Consider the following 22,810-nt stretch of genomic DNA (forward strand, 5'->3'; position numbering starts at 1 on the left):
AGATATCACATGTAAAAGCAACAGGTCTTGTTTTTTTGAAGTCTATCTCAAGAACATGTTCTTTGAGGACTTTGAGTGCTTTCCAGGAGCTCAGAAAGCATTTAAATTGAATCTTGATCTCTGTATTAATGATCTCTGTATCCATGTTAGTGCCTGCTGATCCCTGAGAGTATTACAAACCTGGGCAAAATTGCTGTGACCTCAAGTTTTATTTAGCATTGATGGTTTTAAGGATATTCATATTATTGATAAAAAGTAATGATTTTGGGAGAGAAATACAGCTGCTTTTAGTTGAGTGGATTATTTTCAGAAAAGCACAATCAGCCTGTCTGCCTTAGGCCCTGGGGAAATCTGATTGCTTTGACCACTTATCTGTCCTGGGTAGACCTCTGGTTTAATTTCACCAGGTCAGGTACCTAAAGTAGAAAGCATGTCTTTGTGACTTTAGATATCAGGGAATCTGACAGGCTGATTCCACAGCAGGCTGAGCTTTTTCTGTACAAATGCACAGGTGGAGCTCAGGCTTAATTCTGCAGCAAGCACAGAGGACACCAAAAACAAGTTTGTGGCCTTGCAGTGTCTTTCCATGGTTCTTACCATCAGCACCCTGTTTTCTGAAGCTTTCCCTAGCTGAAACTCCCCTGCCTTCTATTTCAGGCTGTCAGGTACAGGGTGTACCTGTAAGGAAGGGGAAGATGAGGCAGGGCCTGCCCTTGCAGCTCCTGGTTTGAGTCTCTTGGTCATGACAGGGTTGGTGGGGAGAGTGCAGTGTATCTGTCTGCTCACAGAGCAGAGAGGATCTGCTCTCATTGTCATCTGAGCAGTTCCATGGCAGCAGGTTTCTTCCCCCAGGTGCACCACTATCATGTTCCTATTTTGTGACTGCCATACAGTACAGGGCATGAAAACCATCAGAGGATCATCACAGACCACAGCAACACATCATGCATCATGAACATGGCTAGTGAAATAGCAAAGTAAATAAGTTACAGGTAATGTGTGCAGGAAGTCTGCCAGTAAACTCCTGCAAGGTAAGACAAGCCCATTTAATAACTGTGCCCCTTCTCTCCCTACAATCTGAATAGACACTCCACTTTGAGTATATTTGGTAAAAAGTGGCCTTTTCTTTCAGGATGTTTTCTCATGCCTTGCACCTATCCAACTGAAACAGGTCTTCAAAAAGAATACAACTCAGTTCCTGGGTTAGCTGTTGTTTCTACAGCATCCTGGGTTAGCTGTATAAATATGCTGTATTTCCCATCTCAGTTGTTTATTTTATATATTACTCCTGGGCAGACACAGTCTTTTGAATGAGTTGTGTGTAAGGCTTGGCGTAATGGTATCATGATCTTGCTTACATGCTCTGGATAGATATGATAAAGATGTTGGTAATAAGTAGCCGATTTCTGCCAGCAAATAAGTACTTTTGTGCCTGGCTATTAGGCAGTTTGCAGCTGTCAATGTCAGGGTTCACTTATGAAAATTTACACCTAAATACTCATTTTAACCAGTGATGAGAAAGAATGGTTATGATCATGGTGTGAGAAACACCAAAGAACAGGGTTGGGAAGCAATAGTAATTAGCCCACTGCCAGTGGAACTGTTAAGGGAGCTTCCCTGTCTGACCACCCAGGAGCCACTCCTGCAGTCACACTCCCACCACCCCAGATTTTCACTGCTGGGACCAAAGATCCTTCACAGCAGGAGCTCCAGTGACCCCACAGGTGCCCCTCTTGGCTCCCTGCACACCCCACACTCACACAGTCAGACAGGGTTTCCTTACTGGCTCAGCACTGGATTTCCCACAGCAGAGTCCCAGATGTCTGGATCCTTAGAGGAATTTAATTGTGGCACAATAACACAAAAACAGCTCAAGCTGGGTCCCTCCTTCCTGAGTGGTATCCAGCTGTGAAAAGATTGTCTTCATGGAAATAGGAAAATAATCAGCATTGGTTTAATGGGTTTGTGGGTTGTTTTGATTCTCTCCTACAAGGGAATTGCTTCTCCACAGCTTGTTTGATTTTTTTATTGAAAACAATGATGTTCAGTGGGAAAATATGTTCTTGGAATGCAAGGTAAGTGCTGATTTTAAAAAAGGGAAGGAATCAAGTTGGAGGGGAAATTAAGCTAATGGTTGTATTCATCAGTTGGTAAGTGCCAAGTGATGCAAATAAAAAATTAAGAAATAGAATTTCTGTGTACAATCAGTTTCATGGTTTAATTTCTACAGAATATTCTCCACACAGGAGTTGATTTAGTAGTTCTTATTTTCTGTAGACACATTGCTGCACACAAAGGGCCTGTTGCTATTTCCCCCCTAAAATACATGCACACTTATTTTTCTCTAGCTATGTTTCTGATTTGCTGTATGGCAAAATTTTGTCCTTCTGTCCTGAGATCTTTAAAGGATGCATCAGATCTCTCAGATGCATCAATAGCTGGATCAATAGCTGCAAGAAAGAAATACTGGAATGCCTTTGTGTTTTAGGAGGTGAAGCTGTGATTTCATTAGCAGGTGTAATGCGTGCACATTGTTCACCCTTTGCCATAAACTGCACTGTGTGTTCTTCTTGTGGGGGTGAGAACCTGAACACAAAGGTCTGATAACGAAACCTACCACCTACACTTTTGGTTACAGAAGTTTTATGAAAGACTGTGTGTTTGAAAGACCATTTGAAAACCAGGCATCTCCTGGTTTGAACTTCATCAGCCTCACAATCTTACCACTCCACTTTCTACTGACTCATCTCACCACAGGCAAGAACGTAGAGAGGTTTGGTTTACTCTGCTTATTGTTGCAACTACAGTTGCCTCAAAAGCGAGGTCGAGATGCTCTACATCCAATTCACACACTTGCAGCGGATGTCTACTGGTGTGCTGTGAAGGAAATGCCGAGGCTCTGCCTTGTAGTAACACCCTCAGCATGGAAATCTCTAAGGTCTCATCTGCCTCGGTAGTCCTGTGATGGGCTTTGCAGTCCCCCAAGCTTCTCTTTGCATCTTGTTTGCTTGTTGTAAAACAACATCTGGAGGCCAGTGCAAGCACAGAAAATCTCACTTGAAGATATTGTTTAAGGAAGAAGTCTTGACTTGGGACATACGGAGGCAAGTCTGTCATGCCAGATCTGGAGTGAACATTAGAGGCTGAGAGAGGAAAGAAACTGGAGGAAATCAATTGCCATTCACAGGTCCAAGCTGTACCTGTATCTGTTTCTTGTAAGCTTCTGTATTTTTTTGTTTTCTTTTTAGATATATACACAGATTAAAAAAAGAAAGAAAGGAAAAGTTACAAAGAGGAAATGACCTTTGGCCTCAGGAGAAAATCATTAGTGTCATTCAAATGTGCCTGATCTAAAGAATCTCAGGAACCTGCATTTCCACCATTGTATATTCAGACTGAATCACTTTAAATTACATTTTCTCTCCAGGTTTTCATATCAGCCAACTTCTGCAATATTTCAAGTATTTTTTTACAGTGGAAACTCTATAGCCATTACCATGACAAAAATTGAGTAGCTACTCCACGCTGGTCCAATTCTGTAGTTGTGTGGGGTCAATTAATCTAGAATCCCAGTTTTTCTGATACACAGAAAAAGACTTTTCAGGAACTTTTTTTTCCTTTTTTTCCTTTTTTTTTTTTTTTTTTTTTTTGTGGTATGCGTCTTAACACCGCTGAATCTGTCAGATGATTTGGATCTTTTACAGAATATTCCTTCTGCTTACCCTGAAGCATTAGAAGTTTCAAGTGTTGATTTTGAAGGATGAGATCTATATTAAAGCAAAGTTGGAATATATCTGTCTTACTCTGCCAAAGCTCAGACCTGGAACATACTGTGAAACAGGCACACAGCATGTGGGAGACTGAGAAGTTATTTATGCAGGAAATTTCAAAGCACTGTGGGATTCAATTCTTCAATGTAAGTAACTCACTCTGTAACCACAGTTTCATTATCCTTTATTTTTTTTATGTGTAAGCTTTCAACAGTGAGAATGAACAATTGCCAAAGCTATAGGAACTGTCAGTAGCTCTGGGGCTAAACTGAGGGGCAATGGATCTGTGGGTGTGAGAGTTTTATTTACTGTGTGTCTCAACTTTTTCCTATTTGAAAATTCACTTGGTCTTGTGGAAGATGTAGTGCACCCAGTGGGATGCAGCCGTGGTGTGTTGGGTTCCTGCAGTTTTTCTGGGATGCAGCTTTATGCCAAGAGTGGGAGCTGAAGTAGGGTGGAAAAAAAAATAGTCAAGGGTAAGTCTTGTTCCACAGGACCACACTCTGGCAACCTCTACTCCTTTCTGATTGTGGGAGCTGAATTAAAGCAACTGTTCTTCCACTGTGAGAATGCTATAGCAGTAACAAAGCTGACAAGCAGTTTTAATGATCAAAAGGAAATTAACACAAAATTACGTTATCCTTCCCACACGTTGCATATTCATGTGTTAAGGAATTGCTGTTCTTGACTCCATCAGCATTGATCAAGCCCATTATTCCGCTCTAGGTTTTTTTTGACAGCAACTAAAAATGAGAGCACTTGAAATTAAAGCTACATTTCATGTGTATTAACTTTAACAGAAGTAAGCATTTGATTACCTTAACCACACAACTGTGATGAGTTACAGAAGTGTATGTATCGGCACTTCATTTCACTTACAAATATCTCTCTCCTTTTGGTCTCACAAAGTACTTTTTGTTTAAATAAGGTGTAATCTGACATGGAAAATAAAGTTCTTGCAAGGAACATAGCACTTGATGTAGTACTGCAGTTCCTACAGTGGTTTCAATGAGGCGGTGAGAAGCAACAATGACAAGTGAGAAAGTTATATATCAGGAATAGCCCAGAGATGTATCTCATTGGGTTTGGATTTTTCATCTGCTGTCATCTCCTGTATCCAGATGCAATCCTTGCCTGCCACCTCTGGAGGGGGAGGCAGGGGGTGGTGGGCACTGGTGTTAGTGCAACAAGGATTTTTATGTAGTGTCTCTGCTTGAAGAATGGCCTCAGATGTGTCCATGGCAGAGCTCAAGTACTCTTACAAGGACCACCAGCATCACTCTGGCTCCTGTCCTGGAAAACAGCCAAACTGCCTTGGACAGTTTGTGGTTTTGGCTGCTGTAACCAGGTAGTCTCCTGTCCTTGTTTTCAGGCTTTTGATTTAGAGAAAATGCTGGCCAAAAGCACGTGGCTCCTTGATAACTGTGATTTGCCTTAGTGGGCCCACAAAAACTGTGGCAGGTGTCTCTCCCTTTGGCATAGCAAAGATGAGAAGGCAGAGTCACAGGCTGCCTGAAGTGTGGTACCTTGAATGCTCTCCCTGATATATTTACCCCTGGTGCAGCACCAGGCAGTTGCATTTCCTCCCAGACACCCTTTTTGCTGTCAGTGATGTATTCAGCACAGATCCACAGCTAAAAAAAGCAATATACGAGATCTCTGCCCCTTTCCAAACTTGGAACTTAACACACAAGCAACCAACCAGCAAACCCCACCCCCTCCAACCCTGGAATAAAATAGTGAAATTTGTTTGTTGGGAGAAATATTGCCAGGGCACTGCAGCCCATTTTGAAAGCAGCTTCTTATTCATAGTAAGGTTGCCTCAAAAATTTGGAACAAGTGAGACATGCTACTGCAAAGACCTTTGGCAACAATAACTTTTTGTTCACACAGAAATTCTTCATTTGCATGTAAAAGGGAGTTATGAAAACAGAATTTCATAGACACAGTTTTTATTTAAGAAGATGTTTGGTAAATGCATGCTTTCTGTTCAGCCTAGAACAAGCTAGCCTTCCTCTGATGTATTTAAGAATTGTCTGGCAAACTTGTTTTTTGCTTAGTTTTTGAAGTCTCCGACAACATGTCTCAACAGGATTAGGAACTTTTTCTGTTGCAAAGTTGCACAGTTCAGAAGGCAGAATTAGGCCAGATTATTAGGTGCTACAATTCCCTGGTATTTCAGCCTAAAAGTGGCCTTCTGGCAGCAAAAAATGAGACATGATCCTTGTTACCTTGAGCCTTGGGCCGTGTTTCAACACTGGCACAAGGGAGCATAAGATGCAAAAGGCAACCTGTGTGTCATGGTGATCCTTATAAGATGTGAGACAGAGGAGAACCAAGCCAACAGTTCTCGGCATATTGCTACTTGAATTTGGAAGGGTGAATACAAAACCAACGAAGACTGCAATGCTGCAAAGCAAGGCAGGTCTTCACATTCACATGACATTTGTTCAACTGTGAAAGGACATTGCAAAGACAATAAGGACATGGCCTCAGCACTGCTTGCAGAGTTGGGGGCTGTGTCGTGGATTTGATCAAGTATGAGGAACACATGCATACAATCAATTTTACAATTTTGAATACAGCTATTTGAGAACACAATGGAACTATTATGTAAGCTTCCTATTAGAACATATGTTACTGATTTAAATAACATTCAGGCTTTAAAAGTTTTTGTTTCAGATGTCAGAATTATCTGTACAACCAAACCATTTTGTGCCGACATCGACCATATCAATGTTATCACAGTGCGGCTTGATAAATTGATTTCTGTAGATCAGAGATGGGATTGTTTTATGCCTTTATTTTGTAAGATTGTAGTTTGGTCACTCTCTTACAATCTAAATTTCTCTAATTACCAGTGCATTCATTTTCAGAGGGATCTTTGAAATGAATAAAATCTGTGTCAATGGCTGTTTTAGATGTATTGCTTCTGGAGATTTATTCAACAGATGCGAGCGTGCTTTGAGATACTGCTTCCAAGTTCCTTGGATTTAGGGCTTCATTTCTAGGTAAATGATTCAAAACCAACTTCAAGAAGAAACGATGGGTTCAAACAGATGAATATGTTCAGGGTTGTGCTGTTGTGTTTATTGGGTAGCTTGAGCTCAGTGGAGCTATTCAGGGTTTATTGTGGTGAAACCAAGAGTAGGATTTGGCTCTCTAGGTCTGATATTCATCCAGTAAAAATTTGGCTGGATCAAATCAGTCCCTGAAGAGCAAGGGTGTTGGATTAATGGAAGAACACATTATTTCTCAAACTTGTTATTAGGTGCTGTAAGCCAAACTGTTCACTGCCCCTGTGCTCTCTCCCCAGCCTGGGGGAGTGATGACAAGATGGGAGCATCAGATTTCGTGGGAAAAAATACTAAATGGTTGTGCATAAGTGTGGAGGGTGTTGCCAAGACCCTCACAGAAACACAGAGCTGTTTGATGAGTTCCCATCCCTGCAGCAGTTATTTGGATATAGCTGGAACCCAGGCTTCAAACCCTTCGGTTTATTAATGCTATTTTCTCAAAATTAATTATAAATGCAAATTTGTGGGTTAAAAATGAAACTAGGGGAGTTTATGTTGATTTTTTGGCACTTTGGGTTACTAAAAACATGATGTGATATTCAGTGTGTGTTTTGCAGGCAAGCGTGTGTGTAAGAGCACATGTGGAGTAATTACTCAGGAAGACTCTGGTTTGGCAGCTTCAGGGGCTGTAATCCTCTATTTATCACAACCAAAGGTTATGATATACACATTCCCACCCAAAGCTCCATCTCTCTGCCTCAGACCTGTCTTGAATGAAGCATAGCAGGGGTGAGCAGGATATATAATGGCTTTGGTTATTAATTCTTTGCCTTTCCTGTAAAGTTCCCAGCTTCCACGTCACTTGGAACAGGACGCTTGTCCACTGGAATGGGATTAATGTGTATATTAATGGCAGCTATGTTTCCTCTATAGTCTTTCCTTCTCTAAGCTCTTTGTTGTTTGCACATCACTGGAGCACTCCTGTGCTGCATCATAGGACCAGTTGCCACCAGCCTTCTACAATGTCTCATGTTTTTCCTTTCAGCTATCAAACTTTTCAATCCTACTTTCTATTTTTTGAATAGGTACTGTAATTTTCTGTATGTTTATATCATGCCCAGTACAGGAGAATCCTGGTCTCTGACATGTGCCTCAATAATTTTGGCCTTGGTCAATGATTATTCTGGGGGAGTGTTTTGTTACACTGTATGTATAATTATTATGGATTTTCTCTCTTACTACACTGATAAATTGTTATTAAGAGTTTATGATTATATTTAAATAGTTTACCCTAGTAAATCATTGTCAGAGTGCAGATTCCCATTAATTCCATTTCTTTTTGAAAAGTCAGTAGATGTCTCTCCCCAGTTTGGGGTGATCTCACCCTCTGCACTTAACATAAATGAAAACATGCCTGTGTGTACACTTGCACGCCCATGGTGGTCATGCGTGCTCAAACAACTCCTCACTTTGCTCTCACCCCCTCCAAGGTGGATGTGCCAGATGCTCTAGAGTTGGTCCCAGAGGAGACACTCCCACCTCTTGCAAGCTCTTAAGTTCTCTTCTCACCAGCCAAAATATTTCAGAAGAATTTTCAGAAATGCAGGTGCATGCAGTTGTCAGGAGCAGCTTGCTTTGAGTTAGATGGCTATTTCACCTTACAGCAGCCATGCTCTCAAGGGCAATAATCTCTGTAGTAATTAACAAGGGAATTTTCTCTGATGCTGCAGCATGAGTCATGCAGCTTCCAAAAGATTAGTTTGTTAGTTACTGAATAAAATGTTTGCAGATGTACTTTGCTGTGATAACATCTCTGACTGGGGATGACTCATTACAGATGCAGGAGTAAAGATCTGCAGGGCCAAAATGTGACTGCATGATCCAGAATTTTAGCCTCCTCTAGCAGCTAGCATGACCCCAATGTCAGCAAGAGGAATTTGGTTCTGCAGTATGGCCCAAAGGGGAAAAAGTCCTTTTGCCGCTTCTCCTCACTGCCTCTACATTAGCCAGCAAGGAGAGGTGACGGTCATTTGCTCTTCATAAGAGCTGGAGTGCCCTTCTTGAGGGGCAGGAGGAGAGATACCTTGGGCTGCTAACTCTCTTCCCTGAAACAGAGAGCAAACCTGGGCCAAACAGTGCAACAAAGTTCATGCTTTCTTAGTATTTTGTTTCTTGAGTTAAAGATGAGCTTTGGGACAGTCAACTTCAGCCTTGTAAGAAACCACTTCCCATTAGCTTCCATATTTTTCTCTTTTCTGAAGTGTCTATTTAAGCATTCTTTTAATAACAAGACCCTATTATCAAACACTGGGGTGCATTGCAGACATGCAGTGGTTCTGTCTTTTGCAAGTACCCAAGACATGGGATGTACAACCTAATTCCTTTGTCTGGAATACAAATCCTCATCAACTTTGATTAGTATTAACCTTAAAAGTGCTACTCCTAACTCATGCCAGTTAGCTGTAGGAGAGTCAGAGCTGCAACCCATGAATGAAACTGGAATGGATTTGAGGCTAAACTTGGCAGCACAAGTTGTGAAGAGTAAGGTAAGTAGGCTTTAGAAGTCATTTCAGTTAGGGTCGTCTTCTGATGGTGTGCCTAGCAGGAGAATGCTTTAAGGACTTGTTAGCTAATAATTCATAGTGACCATGTGCCACGCATGAACTAGCACATGGTGTGTGCAGGAACTGACCCTGTCTGTGTGCACTGGGTTTAACCACAGTCAGCTCTGGAACAGAAAACTCTGACAAAGAGAAATGGGATTTAACTCTGGAAGTCTTAGACCTCTGAGTAGGAGCAGGAAACTGCTTCCACAAATGCATGGAGTGATCAAGGACTAGAGGGAATAACTCTTTATTCTTGGGGCCTTGGGTAAAAATTGCTTGGGAATTAATCCTCTGCTTTGCTTTGGCATTCTTTATATTGACAGAGAAACATTAGGAACAAGCATGTTACTGCAATCTCCTTCTGTGGAAAAAACACTTCACTTAGAAAATTCAAGACAAATTAAAAATGGAAATAAAGTCCATTAACCATATCTTACTCTACCGTATGTAATCAGGTTAGGATTGTCTTCAATTTTGCTGGCCTAATAAACAGAGCATTATCAGAAACATTGTTTCAATGACACAAAAAATGATAGTGACTATTTCCCTTTATCTATGTTCAATGGTTTACAGAAGAGAAAATTCTGCAGCAAAATTAGCCCAAAACTGGAAAACCTCATCAGTGCTTGAAGAGGGTCATGAAGTGAGCAGTGCAATCCCTTCATATTATTCCTAATGCCATATTTGTGTTTATGGATGTGTTGGCCTTGCTTGATGGTAGGTTCTGGTTTTGTAATTTAATTTAATTTCTTTCTTATTGTAGGCATGCAGCTTGCAAATCTAATAATAAATTTTCTGTAAATATTACTTTGGGAGGCATCTGTTCCTTAAGGAAGCCTTAGAACCAGTTTTTGTTTTATTTAGAAAATATACACAATGTAAATAGACCCTGGAAGATCTTATGCAAGGCCAGGGATGTGGTGATAAGGATTTGGCTCTCTTTATCCTTGTGTCACTAGAGGCAAGCTGCCTGGGTGCACAAAATTCACTGCAGGTGTTCTGGTTCATATCAGCTGAGGGTTTTCTCCTCAAGGGAGGAGTAGCCTTAGATGGAAAGAGATGTGCAATGAGACTAAGATTTTTCTTTTTTGCTTAGTTCTAGCCATTGAGACAGCTGCACTGTTCGTACCTCAAAAGCTATAAAATGTTACATAAACACATTGTATGGTGTATCCATTGTGAGCTTACTTAATGGGCAGCATCCAGGGAAGGGATAATTAGAGACGCTCAATGCCTGCAGCCCCTGCAGCGGTAGAGGATGGATAAAGTGAGAGAGGTCTGAATGATGCCCATGGGCATACCAGCCCCTAGAAGGCAGAGGGATGAAAACCCCCAATTTCATCTAGAAACTCCCATTCAACCCTGTATTTGGCCCATCACAGAAGAGAGGCATCTGGGGATATTTTTCCTTGCACCCATCCTTTATTCAGCCTTACGCAGTCTCCTTTCTCCTGACAAGACCCTTCCCAAGTACTCAGATGGTACAGAAACAATAAAAAATACAGTTAAGAATATGTCTAGCCCCACTTATAAAAGCACTCCTTCATGACCTCTTGGACTGGCTGGATGCCAGGTATCCCTGAAGCAGGCAGCTTGACTACAAGGGTTTGCTGCAAAGCTGTAGCAAAGCTGCATGAAGCTCTCAGAGAGCAATGCAAAGCTGGTCTTGTTCCCTGTCATCCACAAAGAGAAGACATGAGTACAAGAACTGTTACCTTTATTCCAAGATCACAAGGGCCCCCATGACTTCTATCTTCTGCAATTTTCTGTAGAAAACTTACTCTTCTCTGTACTATAAGAATGGATATTGTAAGAGATAGATAATCCAAAATTCTGAAGTCCAATAACCTCTATTTAAGAAGTATTTTAGCTTTTTATATGGTCCTGAGAAACTGGCCCTGCTTGAGTATGGATGTTGGACAAGGTGACCTTCCTTCCAACTCAGCCATTCCTGTATTTCTTTGAACTCTGTGCTAGTCTCTACCTCCTCTGATAAACTGTCTTTGTATTTAGTTACCCACTGTTTAGTTCTTTATTATTCAGATACTCTGATGTCATGGCTACAGTAGAGAATTCTGAGCTTTTGGTTGGTTTTGGATTTGATAAAGTGTTTTATTTTGTTTATGTTAGACTAGTGGCTTTATGCAACTTAGTGTTACCAAAGATGGCAGGTGATTAAGCTCCCAGTTTGATTTGCCACCCTTTTTGCATTATCTTTGTATTGTGCACCACTGTAATGTCAGTGGGACATTACACATGTGCGGCCTCAAGCAGGTCAGTGTGTGATTTTCTGGGTTATGACCAAAAAGTTTAAAGTTCATATAAATGATCCTTTTTTGCTATATTTTGCTACACCCAAAGGGTGGGAAAATAGGATGGAAAGGATTATCATTTTCTGCTGATTCAAAAAATGTTATCTGGAAAAAGTGTTATTCCTTTCAACTGCAAAATCAGAACAGAGGTAAGAGGGACAGAGTGAGGCTGACCGTGCAGTCAGCTCAGATATGTTAATTTGGGTTATATGTGTACAGCCAGTGATGCCAGCATAAGAAAATCTCACATAATTCTTAGCAATTGCCTGTGATTTACAGCAGAATTACCATGATGTAGCCCTTGGAATAATCTGAATCAAACAGAGCTGGAGTGACATGTTGTCATACAAGAACAAAGATGACAGTGGGCTAAGTAAAGAGGGGTATAATTTTATTCCCCACTTTTGAGGGTAAACATTTTTAATGGAATTTTTTGTAAACAATGTGACATTTGAAGGAAGTAGCAGTGGTCTAGTCTTAGGAGAAAGAAAGCAAATCTTGAGTTTTTTCATTCATTCAAATAGAGCTTGAATTGTTTTTTTATAAGGGATCTTGGAACCTCATTGTCCTGTCTCCGTGTCCTGTGGATGGCTCGGTGTGGGCTCTCAGATTTAGATGGGATCTCTTCCTGCAGCTCTCTGAAAGTAAGTATGGATGTGTCCTGCCAAATGACAATCTCAGAGCTACCTACAGTCGATACTCTTTACTTTTAGTCTTCCTTCTCCTCACCTTTTGCTTTTCTGACTGGCTTTGGTCTGATGCCTTGAATTGCATGTGTTAGTTTAAAAGATGCTACAATATAGCTTTTTTAAATGAGGTGTAACATTCAGCTCTGATCCTGAGTATGCCTAAAGCAGTATATGCCTAAATTAGCACTTGTTATTTAAGGCTGCAGCAGCCACACTTTATCAAATGTTCACTTCCTTTCTAGTTTTATCCTGTGACATTTAGTATTTCAAATATTAGAAAACGTTTTGCAAAGCTTGGATGGTACTTGTGCAAGCTCATGGTTTACATATTTATTCTGTTTATTTCTGCTGAGGAACTCTACATTGCTTATAACAATATCTCCGACCTGAGCCAGCTGACCTGGCTGGATCACCTTGAGGTTTTGGACCTGGAAGGGAACAATATTGAGGACATCAACCAGATGCAGTACCTGCAACTTTGTTGCAAGCTAAGCCACCTGACAGTGGAGGGCAACCTTATTTGCCTGAAACCAAATGCAGAATCTGAAGAGGTGAGGACTTGGTTTGCACATACTGTGTTAATTTTTTGTCAGTGCTTTTTAACTGTGAGTTGGAAATGAGAAATGTTTCTGCATCTTCCTATTGCATCATTCTAAATGATGACATGGGATGCGTTTCCCACTTTTAATTTCTGTTGATTTTGTGATCTCATCAGTATAGTCTCCAAGATGACCATAAGTGAAATAAAAGAGTGCTAGTAAAGACTCAGGCCTGTTTCCCAGCAATATGAGGAAAAACTTCTTTACTTGGAGTATGAGCACTGGAACAGGCTTCCCAGAGAGGCTGTGGAGTCTGCTCCCCTGGAGATACTCAAAACCCACCTGGATGCAATCCTGTGCAACCTGCTCCAGGTGAACCTGACTAGGTGATCTTAAGAAGTCACTTCCAACCCCAACCGTTCGGTGATTCTGTGATTAGATACCTGGTTTTGAGTTTTTTGCATTTATTTTAGAGGGTCTCCAGTCCAAAAGCAAGTGCTCCAACACCACCAGATTCAGAAGTTGAGTCCTCAGAAGCACAGTGCTTGAGGTAACTAGGAAAAGCTATAATGTAGGAACTGCTTGTTACCCTTTCTCCTGAAAGGTTAAAATCAAATGACCAAAAAGACCTTCAGAAAAAGCTGAAGATACAAAATACAGTGATTCAGGTCTTACGTACTGAAATGATAGAATAATTTCTTCTAAAGTATTTTGTTGAAGGCATGAGAGAGCCTCTGTGTCACAAAGGTGAGAACACAGTAATACATGATCTGATTTGGGTTTCAGGGCACTCAGCAAGCAAAGCAAGGGAGATCTAATTCTACATGAACAGCCTCAGAACTGTATTACTCTCTTTCACTTTCTCCTGCTTCATAAAAAAGCATTGTTGGGATATTAAAATACCAATATATTGCCATCCAGGTCTTTTGGAAGGTCTGTGGACGCACAGAGTTAGGTAAAACACAGGTCTCACTAAAGATGGTGCAATTCCCAATGGCACCATAAACAGCTGATAATGCAGGGTTCAAAAATCAGAGCTGATGCTGTTATCCTACTGTGACATATTCCATAACTTTCCTGCGTCTTTCAAAATGGTCTTGCTCATGCTGTTAATTTGCCTAAAAGGCTGGGTTTGATATTTTTCCTGGACTTAGACTTCAAAACAGGTGCTAACACTAAAACTCAATCATGCAATAGACATATATTAAATCTTGGCAATTCTTAAATATACGAGTTAATAGCATTTTTCAGATGTAATTGTTGCTTGATCTTATTGCTCAGTTAAAGGGGCCATGGAAGGTAGGTCTTTATCTATCATAATTTTCCTCTCTGGAATTCAAAAGAAAATATTATATACTTGCCTTTCTAGTTTGAACTGGTAAAATTATACTTAAGGAACCACACTTGTAACTGCTTGTAACCAAAATTATTTCTCCATTTTGGAACATTTCTTCCTTATGGAAGATGCAATCATGAGAGGAAAAACCATATTCCTGCAGTAAGGAAGCACTGCCTGCTTGTGATGGACAAGGCATGCCTGCTTACTGTTTCTACTCCCACGGAGATAAATACAGCTACTGACACTTCCTAGCATAGCTTCCTACCATGGAAATGGTGCAGTGTATCCTGACAGCACAGAAGGTCTGATTCTACTCCCTTGTTCCTGCTCAATGAAAGTGGGATTTTTGGAGGATTTGGCATCTTCAGTCCTTAAGTGTACTTGTAACGGAGAAGTGTCAGATTTCCCTTGGCTTGTTCAGGTGAGGAAATCAGTCCTTGGGATGCTCTGCATGTTGTCACATAATGGAATTGCAAAGAGCAGTAGTATGTGGTGGCGTGCCCTCCTGCTCTTCTCCATGCAGAATGGCTGTCTCTACTCCTGTGCAAGTAGGTGCTGAGATCTGATTAGTGAGAGATGCCTCTGCCCAAATTACAGTGCAAACCTTATGCCAAAGTCAGTAATACAGATTTTATTTAACAGTAAATGTGAGGTAGAGAAATAGAAAGAAAGAGAGAAGAGAGACGAATATTGTCACCACCCGTGGATCAAGTGCCATCCCTGCTGGTCCTTCTTCAACCTGGGCTTCTTGGTTTCGGGGTCCCAAGGTCATTCAAAACTTTTCCCTCTTTATACATTTTAGCAAACAAAGGAATTAAAGCTCATTAACTACACAGTTCTCTTATGACATTGGTTAAATGATTCTCTCTTGCCTCCAATGCTAATTAGTCCACGTGCTTAGTCTTTTTTCTCTTTTGAGTCAGTGATCACAGTCTCGACCTGTAGGAATTCTTGTACCCAGCAAGAGCTGATTTCATCTCAGTTGCTGATTTGTCTTTCCTTATGGCCTGTAAATTCTGCATTTTTTGTGTCCATTATCAGTGATACATTCTTCTTCCCCAATTTGTTAACCTCCCCCTAAGCCTGAGATAACACCTGCACAATAGTACCACCTTTATTTTATCTACAGTCCAAGTTACAGGTATCCACAAAGGAATATCTGGGGGAACTTCAGTGGTTGTTGCTGGTTGCAGATGGCATCTGTCCCATAACTTGGGGTGGTCTTTGTTTGACTGGTGATGTGTATGAGCGGTTGCTTCTTTACACAGTTTGCCACAGGGGGAATTTTTGTCCAGGTGCATTATCCAGGATGTGCCAACCAGATCTCGCCTCACCCTGGAGTTAGTGCCATCCTGTGACTCCATTCTGTGCTTATCTCATGGCAAAGTCCTTCTGTGGCCTAAACAGTGTTTGGAGACAGGCAACTGTGCTCTTTAAGTCCTTACAGTAGCTGCATTCAAATGCCAGGCAGAATTTGTTGGGGGAGTCAGCACAATGGTGTATTTTACACTGACTTGTAGCAGAGGCAGACTGAGTTCACTATAGTCTCCCACCCAGTGTCTGTGTTGGGAAGACGCTTTGCCCTCAGGGGGTTACAAAGTGGGGCCTGCCCGTGGCTGCTGAGAGCTTCTCCATGGACTTTGTTGCTTTCTTGATTTCAATGAATGTTTGCATTTTTTGGGTGTATAGAAAAGCCATATAGAAAAGAGTAGATGTGGGCTTACTTTGGTGTGTCCTTGATGGCCAGCTCTAATTCTTCAAGCTCCTTCTTGTAGTCTGGCCCTTGCTAAAGGTCAGTAAAAGCTCTCCTATTTATTTACTTTTAATCTACAGAATGGTCCAGCTAAATTTACTGCTCTTTCTTCAGATGGCCTGTTTGGTCCCTGTAATTTGATTTTCAGATGAGCTCATCTTCCCCTGTTATCTAAACCAAGAGCAAGAACCTGATGATAAATTCTGCAGCCTCTGTTGCTGTAATGTAACATGAGCATAACATGATTCTCCTCTCCAACAGGACATGGCTGGGAATTGGCTGTAGCTGAGAATGGTTGCCTCATTTTCTAAATTAAGATTAAAGACTTAGTTTGAGAAAATTAGTGTCTGCCTCTTAACAACAACTAACACATTTTATTTGGTGAGTTCCTTCTGCCAGCATCAGTGCTGCATCATGCAGAGGGAGGGAGCAGCCAGCCAGCCAGGTCCCACAGAAAGATTTCTGTTTGTGATCACTCTGTATTGAGTGAGGACTTGGCTTTGTGGGGGTTTCTAATATTGCATGCAATGTCCTGAAAAGCGTAAGATTTGCCTGGTTGAAGCAATTGACTGGTGGGTAGCTGTCCATTTGTATTCTGCCACTAGCAGTGCACTCTTGCTTTGTATGTTTTTTTTCTGTGTGCCTAAAACCACAGTCCATGGAAATGCTCTTTCTTTTACCATCAGCAGATGTAGCAACACTCATAACATGTTTTCAAATCTTTCTATCACCTAAGTATTGATGCAACTACCAGAGAATTGCAAAAACAGGGAGAGAGACTGGCTGAATGCTGAGGGTGCCCTGGCTTTCTGTGGGCATCAGTGGCCTGCTATGCTTTTGCACGTTATACATGATATAACAAAGACAAATGGCAAAGTCATCAGTGGGTAAACAGCAAAAGAGCCTTTGGGTGAAGGCCATGTCTTTGCCCTGCTCAGGACATTTTCATGATCAGTTCAAGCAGAAATTATGTGAGGAGCATTTCAAATTGTATGGCAGTCATACAAATTGAACAGTACTGTGCTACTGAAGTCCACAAACTGTTAAATAAACTGACCACTTTTTCAATTTCTCCAGGAACCAGATTATAATTACAGAGCGGAAGTAAAAAAACTCATTCCCCACTTGAAGTATTTGGACAAAATACCAGCAAGCCAGACTGATCACCTTCCTTCCAAGAAGATACATGAGGATTCTCTAATCATCAAGGAATCCATCAAGGAAGGTGGTTTAGCCAGAGACATTTCATGGTTAGGTATGACAGGTTTCCTGCTGGGGTTCATTTTTCAAGTTATGATGTGTAAAAAAAGAAAGATGAAGAGCAAGCCAACCTTTTTAAAGCCAATCTTTACTTACAGTAAAGGGACAAAGGATGTTGTCTTCTTCACTTGGGAAGTAAGAAATCTGTAATTCAGCAGTTAACAGTGCAGATTTAAATGGAAATTTGTCCTAATCTGGGAATCAAGATCAAAAACTGCAGACAACTTCTAGAGCATCAAGCAAATCCAGCAGTAGCTGGGAGTCTGTACTTAGGGCTCATTCTGCTTGATGGGAAAAAGCAAAGCTTGGAAAGGAATGTTTCAACAACAGCTGTTCACAGCTCTTTCCATGGTAATAGTCAATCCTGTGTAGCATGGATGTAGTAGAATTTCCAATTCCAATTTAATAATAGGAAAGGCAATTTGATTACCACCCTTTAGTGGTAGCAACATCTCAGGAAGATTGCATGGTCTCGTAAGAAATCTGTTCCGCTTTCTTTGTTGCTATGATTAAGTTCATTACATTCATTAGTAGAGAATAAATGGTTTGAAAGTAAATCTGTTGTCCCCTTGCCTGTAGCCTTGGTAATAGTTTGGATGTCCATGGTTTTATGTGTCATGCTACATGCACTTTACCACATACTATTAAATATTGCAAAGTATTTCCTATAACTGCTCCTGTTGCTTCCCATTAGTGTGAGCAATGCAGTTGGCTTCCCAGCCCCCTCCCCAAGTTGTGGTTTGCCTGCCAACTGTAGTCCATTAAAAATTTAGTTTGTTTTGGAATAAGTACATACATTTGTCATTTATTTAATCCCTACGGGTCCAAATCATTAGTTGTAATAGTAGTCATGGTAGGGAAAAAATCCATTAAAATCTGATCCCTCAGTGATCCTGCTTTGGCAACATCACCTGAGGTTCAGAAAACCAGTTAACAAAGTTTGCTGACAGAAACAGTAGGGGCAGAGCACGAAATTGTGAATTCACGTGATTTCATAGTGTAACCAGACTTACATTCTTGCCTGCAGCTCTAAACCAGTAAGTTCATATGGTCAGGTTCAGACATCCCAGTACTTTTTCCCTTCCAGTAGCAACGTTGGTTTGGGTACTTTTCATGTGCTGTGTGTTTCATGGGTTCCTATTAACAGCTGTGCCCAAGATACATTTCCGTAACACTCAGCTTTTAAGGAAATGGCCAGATTATTACAGAGCTGATTCCTCACTTTGGAGCTGGTAGATGCTCAACAGTTTACAAAGCACGTTATTCATCTGGGCACTGAAATGAAATTCTCTCTCCTGTGGGTGGTTAGCTGCATATGCTGCTCTTAGAGCTGTGCTGTGCTCCCAGGACAGCCAGCAGTTGAGCAGGTAAGAGGACAAGGCTCTGTCTGCCTTTGCTAGTTTTTGTATAAACCTTCCTGCCCTGTAGCATTACAAAAACAGTTTTCACCTTTCTTTCTGTGGTAGAAAAGTATCTGTCCCTGGGGAAGTACTGGAAAAATCTATCACTGCCATTCCTAGATTTCTGTAACTCCTGGTACACAGTTTCCCCTGTTTGACTGATAGCTCTGGTAGGGTGTCCATCACCATCTGCATTGTGCCAGGGCATTTAAGCAATGTATTTTAAGACAGGGGCCTAGGCTGTGCCTGTGGCAAGTCTGCAGTGGTTCCCCTTTGGGCAGGTGGGCAGCAAATGAGAGGCAGCTTACACTTATTCTGGGCATGCAGGCAGGGGAAGTAGCAGAGCCGTGGATGCATCCAGGCTCACCTGTGAGACAATCAGAGGTGGGTGGTGAGCACAGAGCAGTTCCTGACCCATAACCCCAGCTGTCTCTCTGGTGCCCAGGAACAGGAGAAGGGTGGGAAGGGATATCAGTTTAGTTAGGGATCCCCAGATTCTGCCGTGACTGTGCAGCACAGGAAGACCTCTGTCTCTAGGCTGGACCCATTCCAGCATGTTTCTTGTAGCTGCTGTTACATATTTTTCTGTCCCTCTAGCTCCAGGTGTGCAGCAGCAGTCACGATATTGGCAAGGTAAAAGTGATGGTGTGGTTTGAAGCCTTGCACAACTGTGCTCACACTAACGAAATCTCTCTTCTAGATCCTTATCTTGGGGCAGTAGCAAAGCAGTCTGGATGTGGCCCAAAACCCCCAACAGCTTCCAGACCTGGAAATGCACAGTGTTCTGCTAACATAGGGACGTGTAGTGGTGCCAGCCTCCTGTCCAGTAGCTGTCCTCTTCCAGATCCCGCTGTTTTTCCTGATAAGCTGTTCACAGAAGATGACTCCAGTGATTTGACACATGGTAATGTATATTTTTTAATCCTGTTCTTTCCCACACCTCCACCTCCTTCTGAATGTTATTACTGATGAAAGCCAGGGTGCTTTGAATACCACCCACCCATGCCACTGCTAATCAGGTTCAGCATATGTTTTCTTCCATGAGACTCACCTGCTCTAGCATAGGCTTTCCTTTATTTCCCCCTGCAGCAGAAGGTGCAAGTCGCCTGGGCTGCCCACTCCTCAGCCCCTCGCCCCCATGCACCCTGTGCTGCTGTCCCTTTTCCATGCCCCATACTGCAATGGTGCTCCCCTGCTGGTGCTGCCTTTCAGACCTCATTGCAGCTGTCCTGCTTGAGTGACATCTGGGCACATCCTGTTCAGCCACAGGAATGTGGTCCAAGGTAGTCCCCTAGAAAGGTGTTGTGATGCACCTTCGCTCCCCCCGGATCATGTGCTCGGACTGTGTGTGCTGCAGTGTCATACTGCAGCAGCATCGCTGCTGTCAATGAGCACTTTGGTTTGGGTTTCCAGAGGTTGGTCCCTCAGCAAGAGGAGTCAGTTCCTTAACTTCACATCTCGATCTACAGGCTAGCCCAAAACCACTGCCCTTCTCACCCTAGTCACTTGGAAATACTACCCATCCTTCCCTGACTCCTGAAAACACCTTGACGGTGTAACTCCACCAGCCGACAGAGTGCAGATTAGATAGGAAGATGGTGTTTGTTTCCAGGCATTGTGGGCTGCTTTTCTCAGATGCCAATCTCTCCTCAGTTCCCTGTCTTTAGGTAGGACTCAGGATGATGGATTAGATGAAGCAATGCAGAGTCAACAGCTGAGTGCACATTTGGAAATGTACATGGAAACCAAGTACAGCTTGTCAGGGAATGAGACTGTAATTTTACATGCACTTTTAGGCAGCTAACACTACTGATAGAGACAGTTTCACTGTTCACTGCTTCTTCTTTTCACCCAGTGTTCACTGCTTCTTCTGACCCTTAGCTGCCTTACCTCTTGTTAATCTGATTTTGATCTAGATCCAGCAAAATAAATTAAAAAAGAACCCCAAAAAATCATATTTTGCTTTAATCCAGATTTGTTCCCTGATCTGACTTACCATGTGTCCACACAAATATTTGCACCAGCATGACTAAGGAGACAGGGCAGGAGCAGAAGAAGACAGATTCTGATGGAAAGAGAGAAACTGCCTCTTAGCAGCAGTGGCAGGCCATGCCAGGTGATACTGTGAACCTACACCATGAAATACTACAACTTCCTGTCTATGGGAAATTATATGGACTGGCTTCAAAGACAGCACTGTTTGTTAAATGCTGGAGTAAAATGTTTTCTTTTTTCCTGGTTTTCTTAGGACTCCGTCAAGTTATATGTGGGAACCCCGCCAAGGCCCTTCGAGAAAGGAGGCAAAAGCTAGGTGTATGTTTTTTTATACTTCATATTCCTGCATGGTGACCCCCATAACTCCTGGGATAAACTGAACTCCCACTGTGGCTTGTGGCAGCTCCCTCTCTTCTGTAGCCCAAGAACCCCCAACATGCAGTTGTTGCCTTTGGGGAGGACAGAGGGTCTCTGGCCATGATGTTGCATGTGCCCATGTGTTAGCAGCAGTGGACTATCAGCTGCAAGGGAGCACGTGAAATCACAGATCAGCTGCTGGGGGCAGACTTCCTATCATCCTGCAATGAGCAAGTACAAGGCAGGATTGCAAAATTTGATGGTATTTCTACAACAGCTGTTAAGAAAAAGATTTTTTTCAGCAGTGTTTCTTTGATGTTGGCATAAACAGTCAGCTTGCTAATACTGCAAGGTCATTCCTACTGACTGAACAAACACAAATCCAAAGTTTGTTCCTCTTGGCAGTGGGGTGGTACCCCTGCCCTGCGGGTCAGCCTGCTCATTTCAGCAGTAATTTAGTAAGAGGATACCCATGTGTGTAAAGGGGAGCAGCCTGGCTTGTCATGGTCAGCTTTTGTGGGCTCTCAGGTTCAACACAGCACAGCTGCACATGTGTGGGTTTAAACAGGTTGTGGTAAATCAGGGAGATGCACAGGATGCTGACTTAATCCTGACAACAGATGTTAAAGAACTGCAGGGGAAAACGTATGTATCACCCTTGTCCTTCTGCTGCCACTGCCTCAGTATAGGAAGCTTTTCTGAAACAAATTTGAACCTTATAGTGAATTACTGTGTGCTGAAAACTAGGCTGTGGAGTGAGACTGTGGTCATATACTGCGTGATGCAGTTTCTGTGGTACTGGTCTTATAATGTCTATTGGTATAGGTACTATAGGCTTATATCCAGTGAAATATAAATCAACAATTTTTTAACTGCTACCCTGGGTTCCTCAGGCTGTAACAGCACATGACTGGGGAGTGGGACTTCTTAAAACTGAGGAGTTAGAAAATGGTGAGGGGTGATCTAAAAATTCAGAAACAGCAGTGGGCTCTGATGCATTCTAAAATCCACATCTAGAAACGGAGCTGGGAAGAGTTCCGAGGGATATCTAGATAACTTCTGCCATTTCCGCAGCCACCTGCTGTGAGCCCTTTGAAACCGTCTGGCCTGCCGACAGAAAACCTTTGTGGCTCTGGAGGAGGAAGAGATCTGCACCAGGAAAAGGTGTCCCCCGACCAGACAGCATGGACGGAGCAGCACAAGGGGTGAGACCGCCGGGGAAATCTTGCCGTTCAATAAATAAACTGTGCATTCATTTTCTGCTGCAAAATTAAAATCAGCGCTTTGGCCACCTGGTGGCGGTTTCGAGGGATAGTCTCGGCCTCCTGCTTTCCTGTCCCTGCTTTGGGCGGCAGTCCTCCTGCCTGGAGCATCTGCGGGATGGCAAGGAAGAAGAATCCTCTACCTTCTCTCTGGAGCACAGGCAGGATGGGCTCACTTCCTTAGCAAGAGAAGGAAATTACTTTTCATAACTGGTGAGCCGTTCTTGGCCCTGACCGTGTCTACTTCAGACAGTAAAAGAGCTGAAAGGGGATGAGGTTTTCTGCAAGCAGCACATTGGCCTAAGCAAACAAAAGGCTGAAAGACAAATACCACCTTGCTGAGATCTCATAGATCTCACAGACAGGTAATGGTTATTTTGGAAATAAAAATAGTTTTATTTCTCTGAGCTTACTTCACTGGGTAGAATTTTAAATCCATTCCATTTCACCTGATGAAGACACTTGAGATAATCAGACACAGGCATCTTAGATGGCTGATCCAATTAAAATG

At 42.2% G+C, this 22,810-nt stretch overlaps 1 protein-coding gene across 5 annotated transcripts in view; it reads left to right on the forward strand.

Moving 5' to 3' along the window:
- The window catches only part of LRRC56 (leucine rich repeat containing 56), a 58,987-nt gene that overhangs the window by 32,159 nt on the left and 4,018 nt on the right, over nucleotides 1-22,810 (forward strand). For 4 of the 5 annotated variants that reach the window (XM_010402796.2, XM_010402731.2, XM_010402992.2 and 1 more), the window contains 6 exons: nucleotides 12,253-12,349; nucleotides 12,748-12,945; nucleotides 17,103-17,280; nucleotides 19,386-19,589; nucleotides 20,934-20,998; nucleotides 22,112-22,242. In XM_010402796.2, the coding sequence (XP_010401098.1) occupies nucleotides 12,253-12,349; nucleotides 12,748-12,945; nucleotides 17,103-17,280; nucleotides 19,386-19,589; nucleotides 20,934-20,998; nucleotides 22,112-22,242 (873 nt within the window). Of the gene's footprint in view, nucleotides 1-9,966; nucleotides 10,111-12,252; nucleotides 12,350-12,747; nucleotides 12,946-17,102; nucleotides 17,281-19,385; nucleotides 19,590-20,933; nucleotides 20,999-22,111; nucleotides 22,243-22,810 lie in introns of all 5 variants that reach the window. The other variant, XM_039552509.1, reaches the window with a different exon arrangement.

Source organism: Corvus cornix, chromosome 5 (assembly GCF_000738735.6).
Source record: "Corvus cornix cornix isolate S_Up_H32 chromosome 5, ASM73873v5, whole genome shotgun sequence".
NCBI lineage: Eukaryota > Metazoa > Chordata > Aves > Passeriformes > Corvidae > Corvus > Corvus cornix.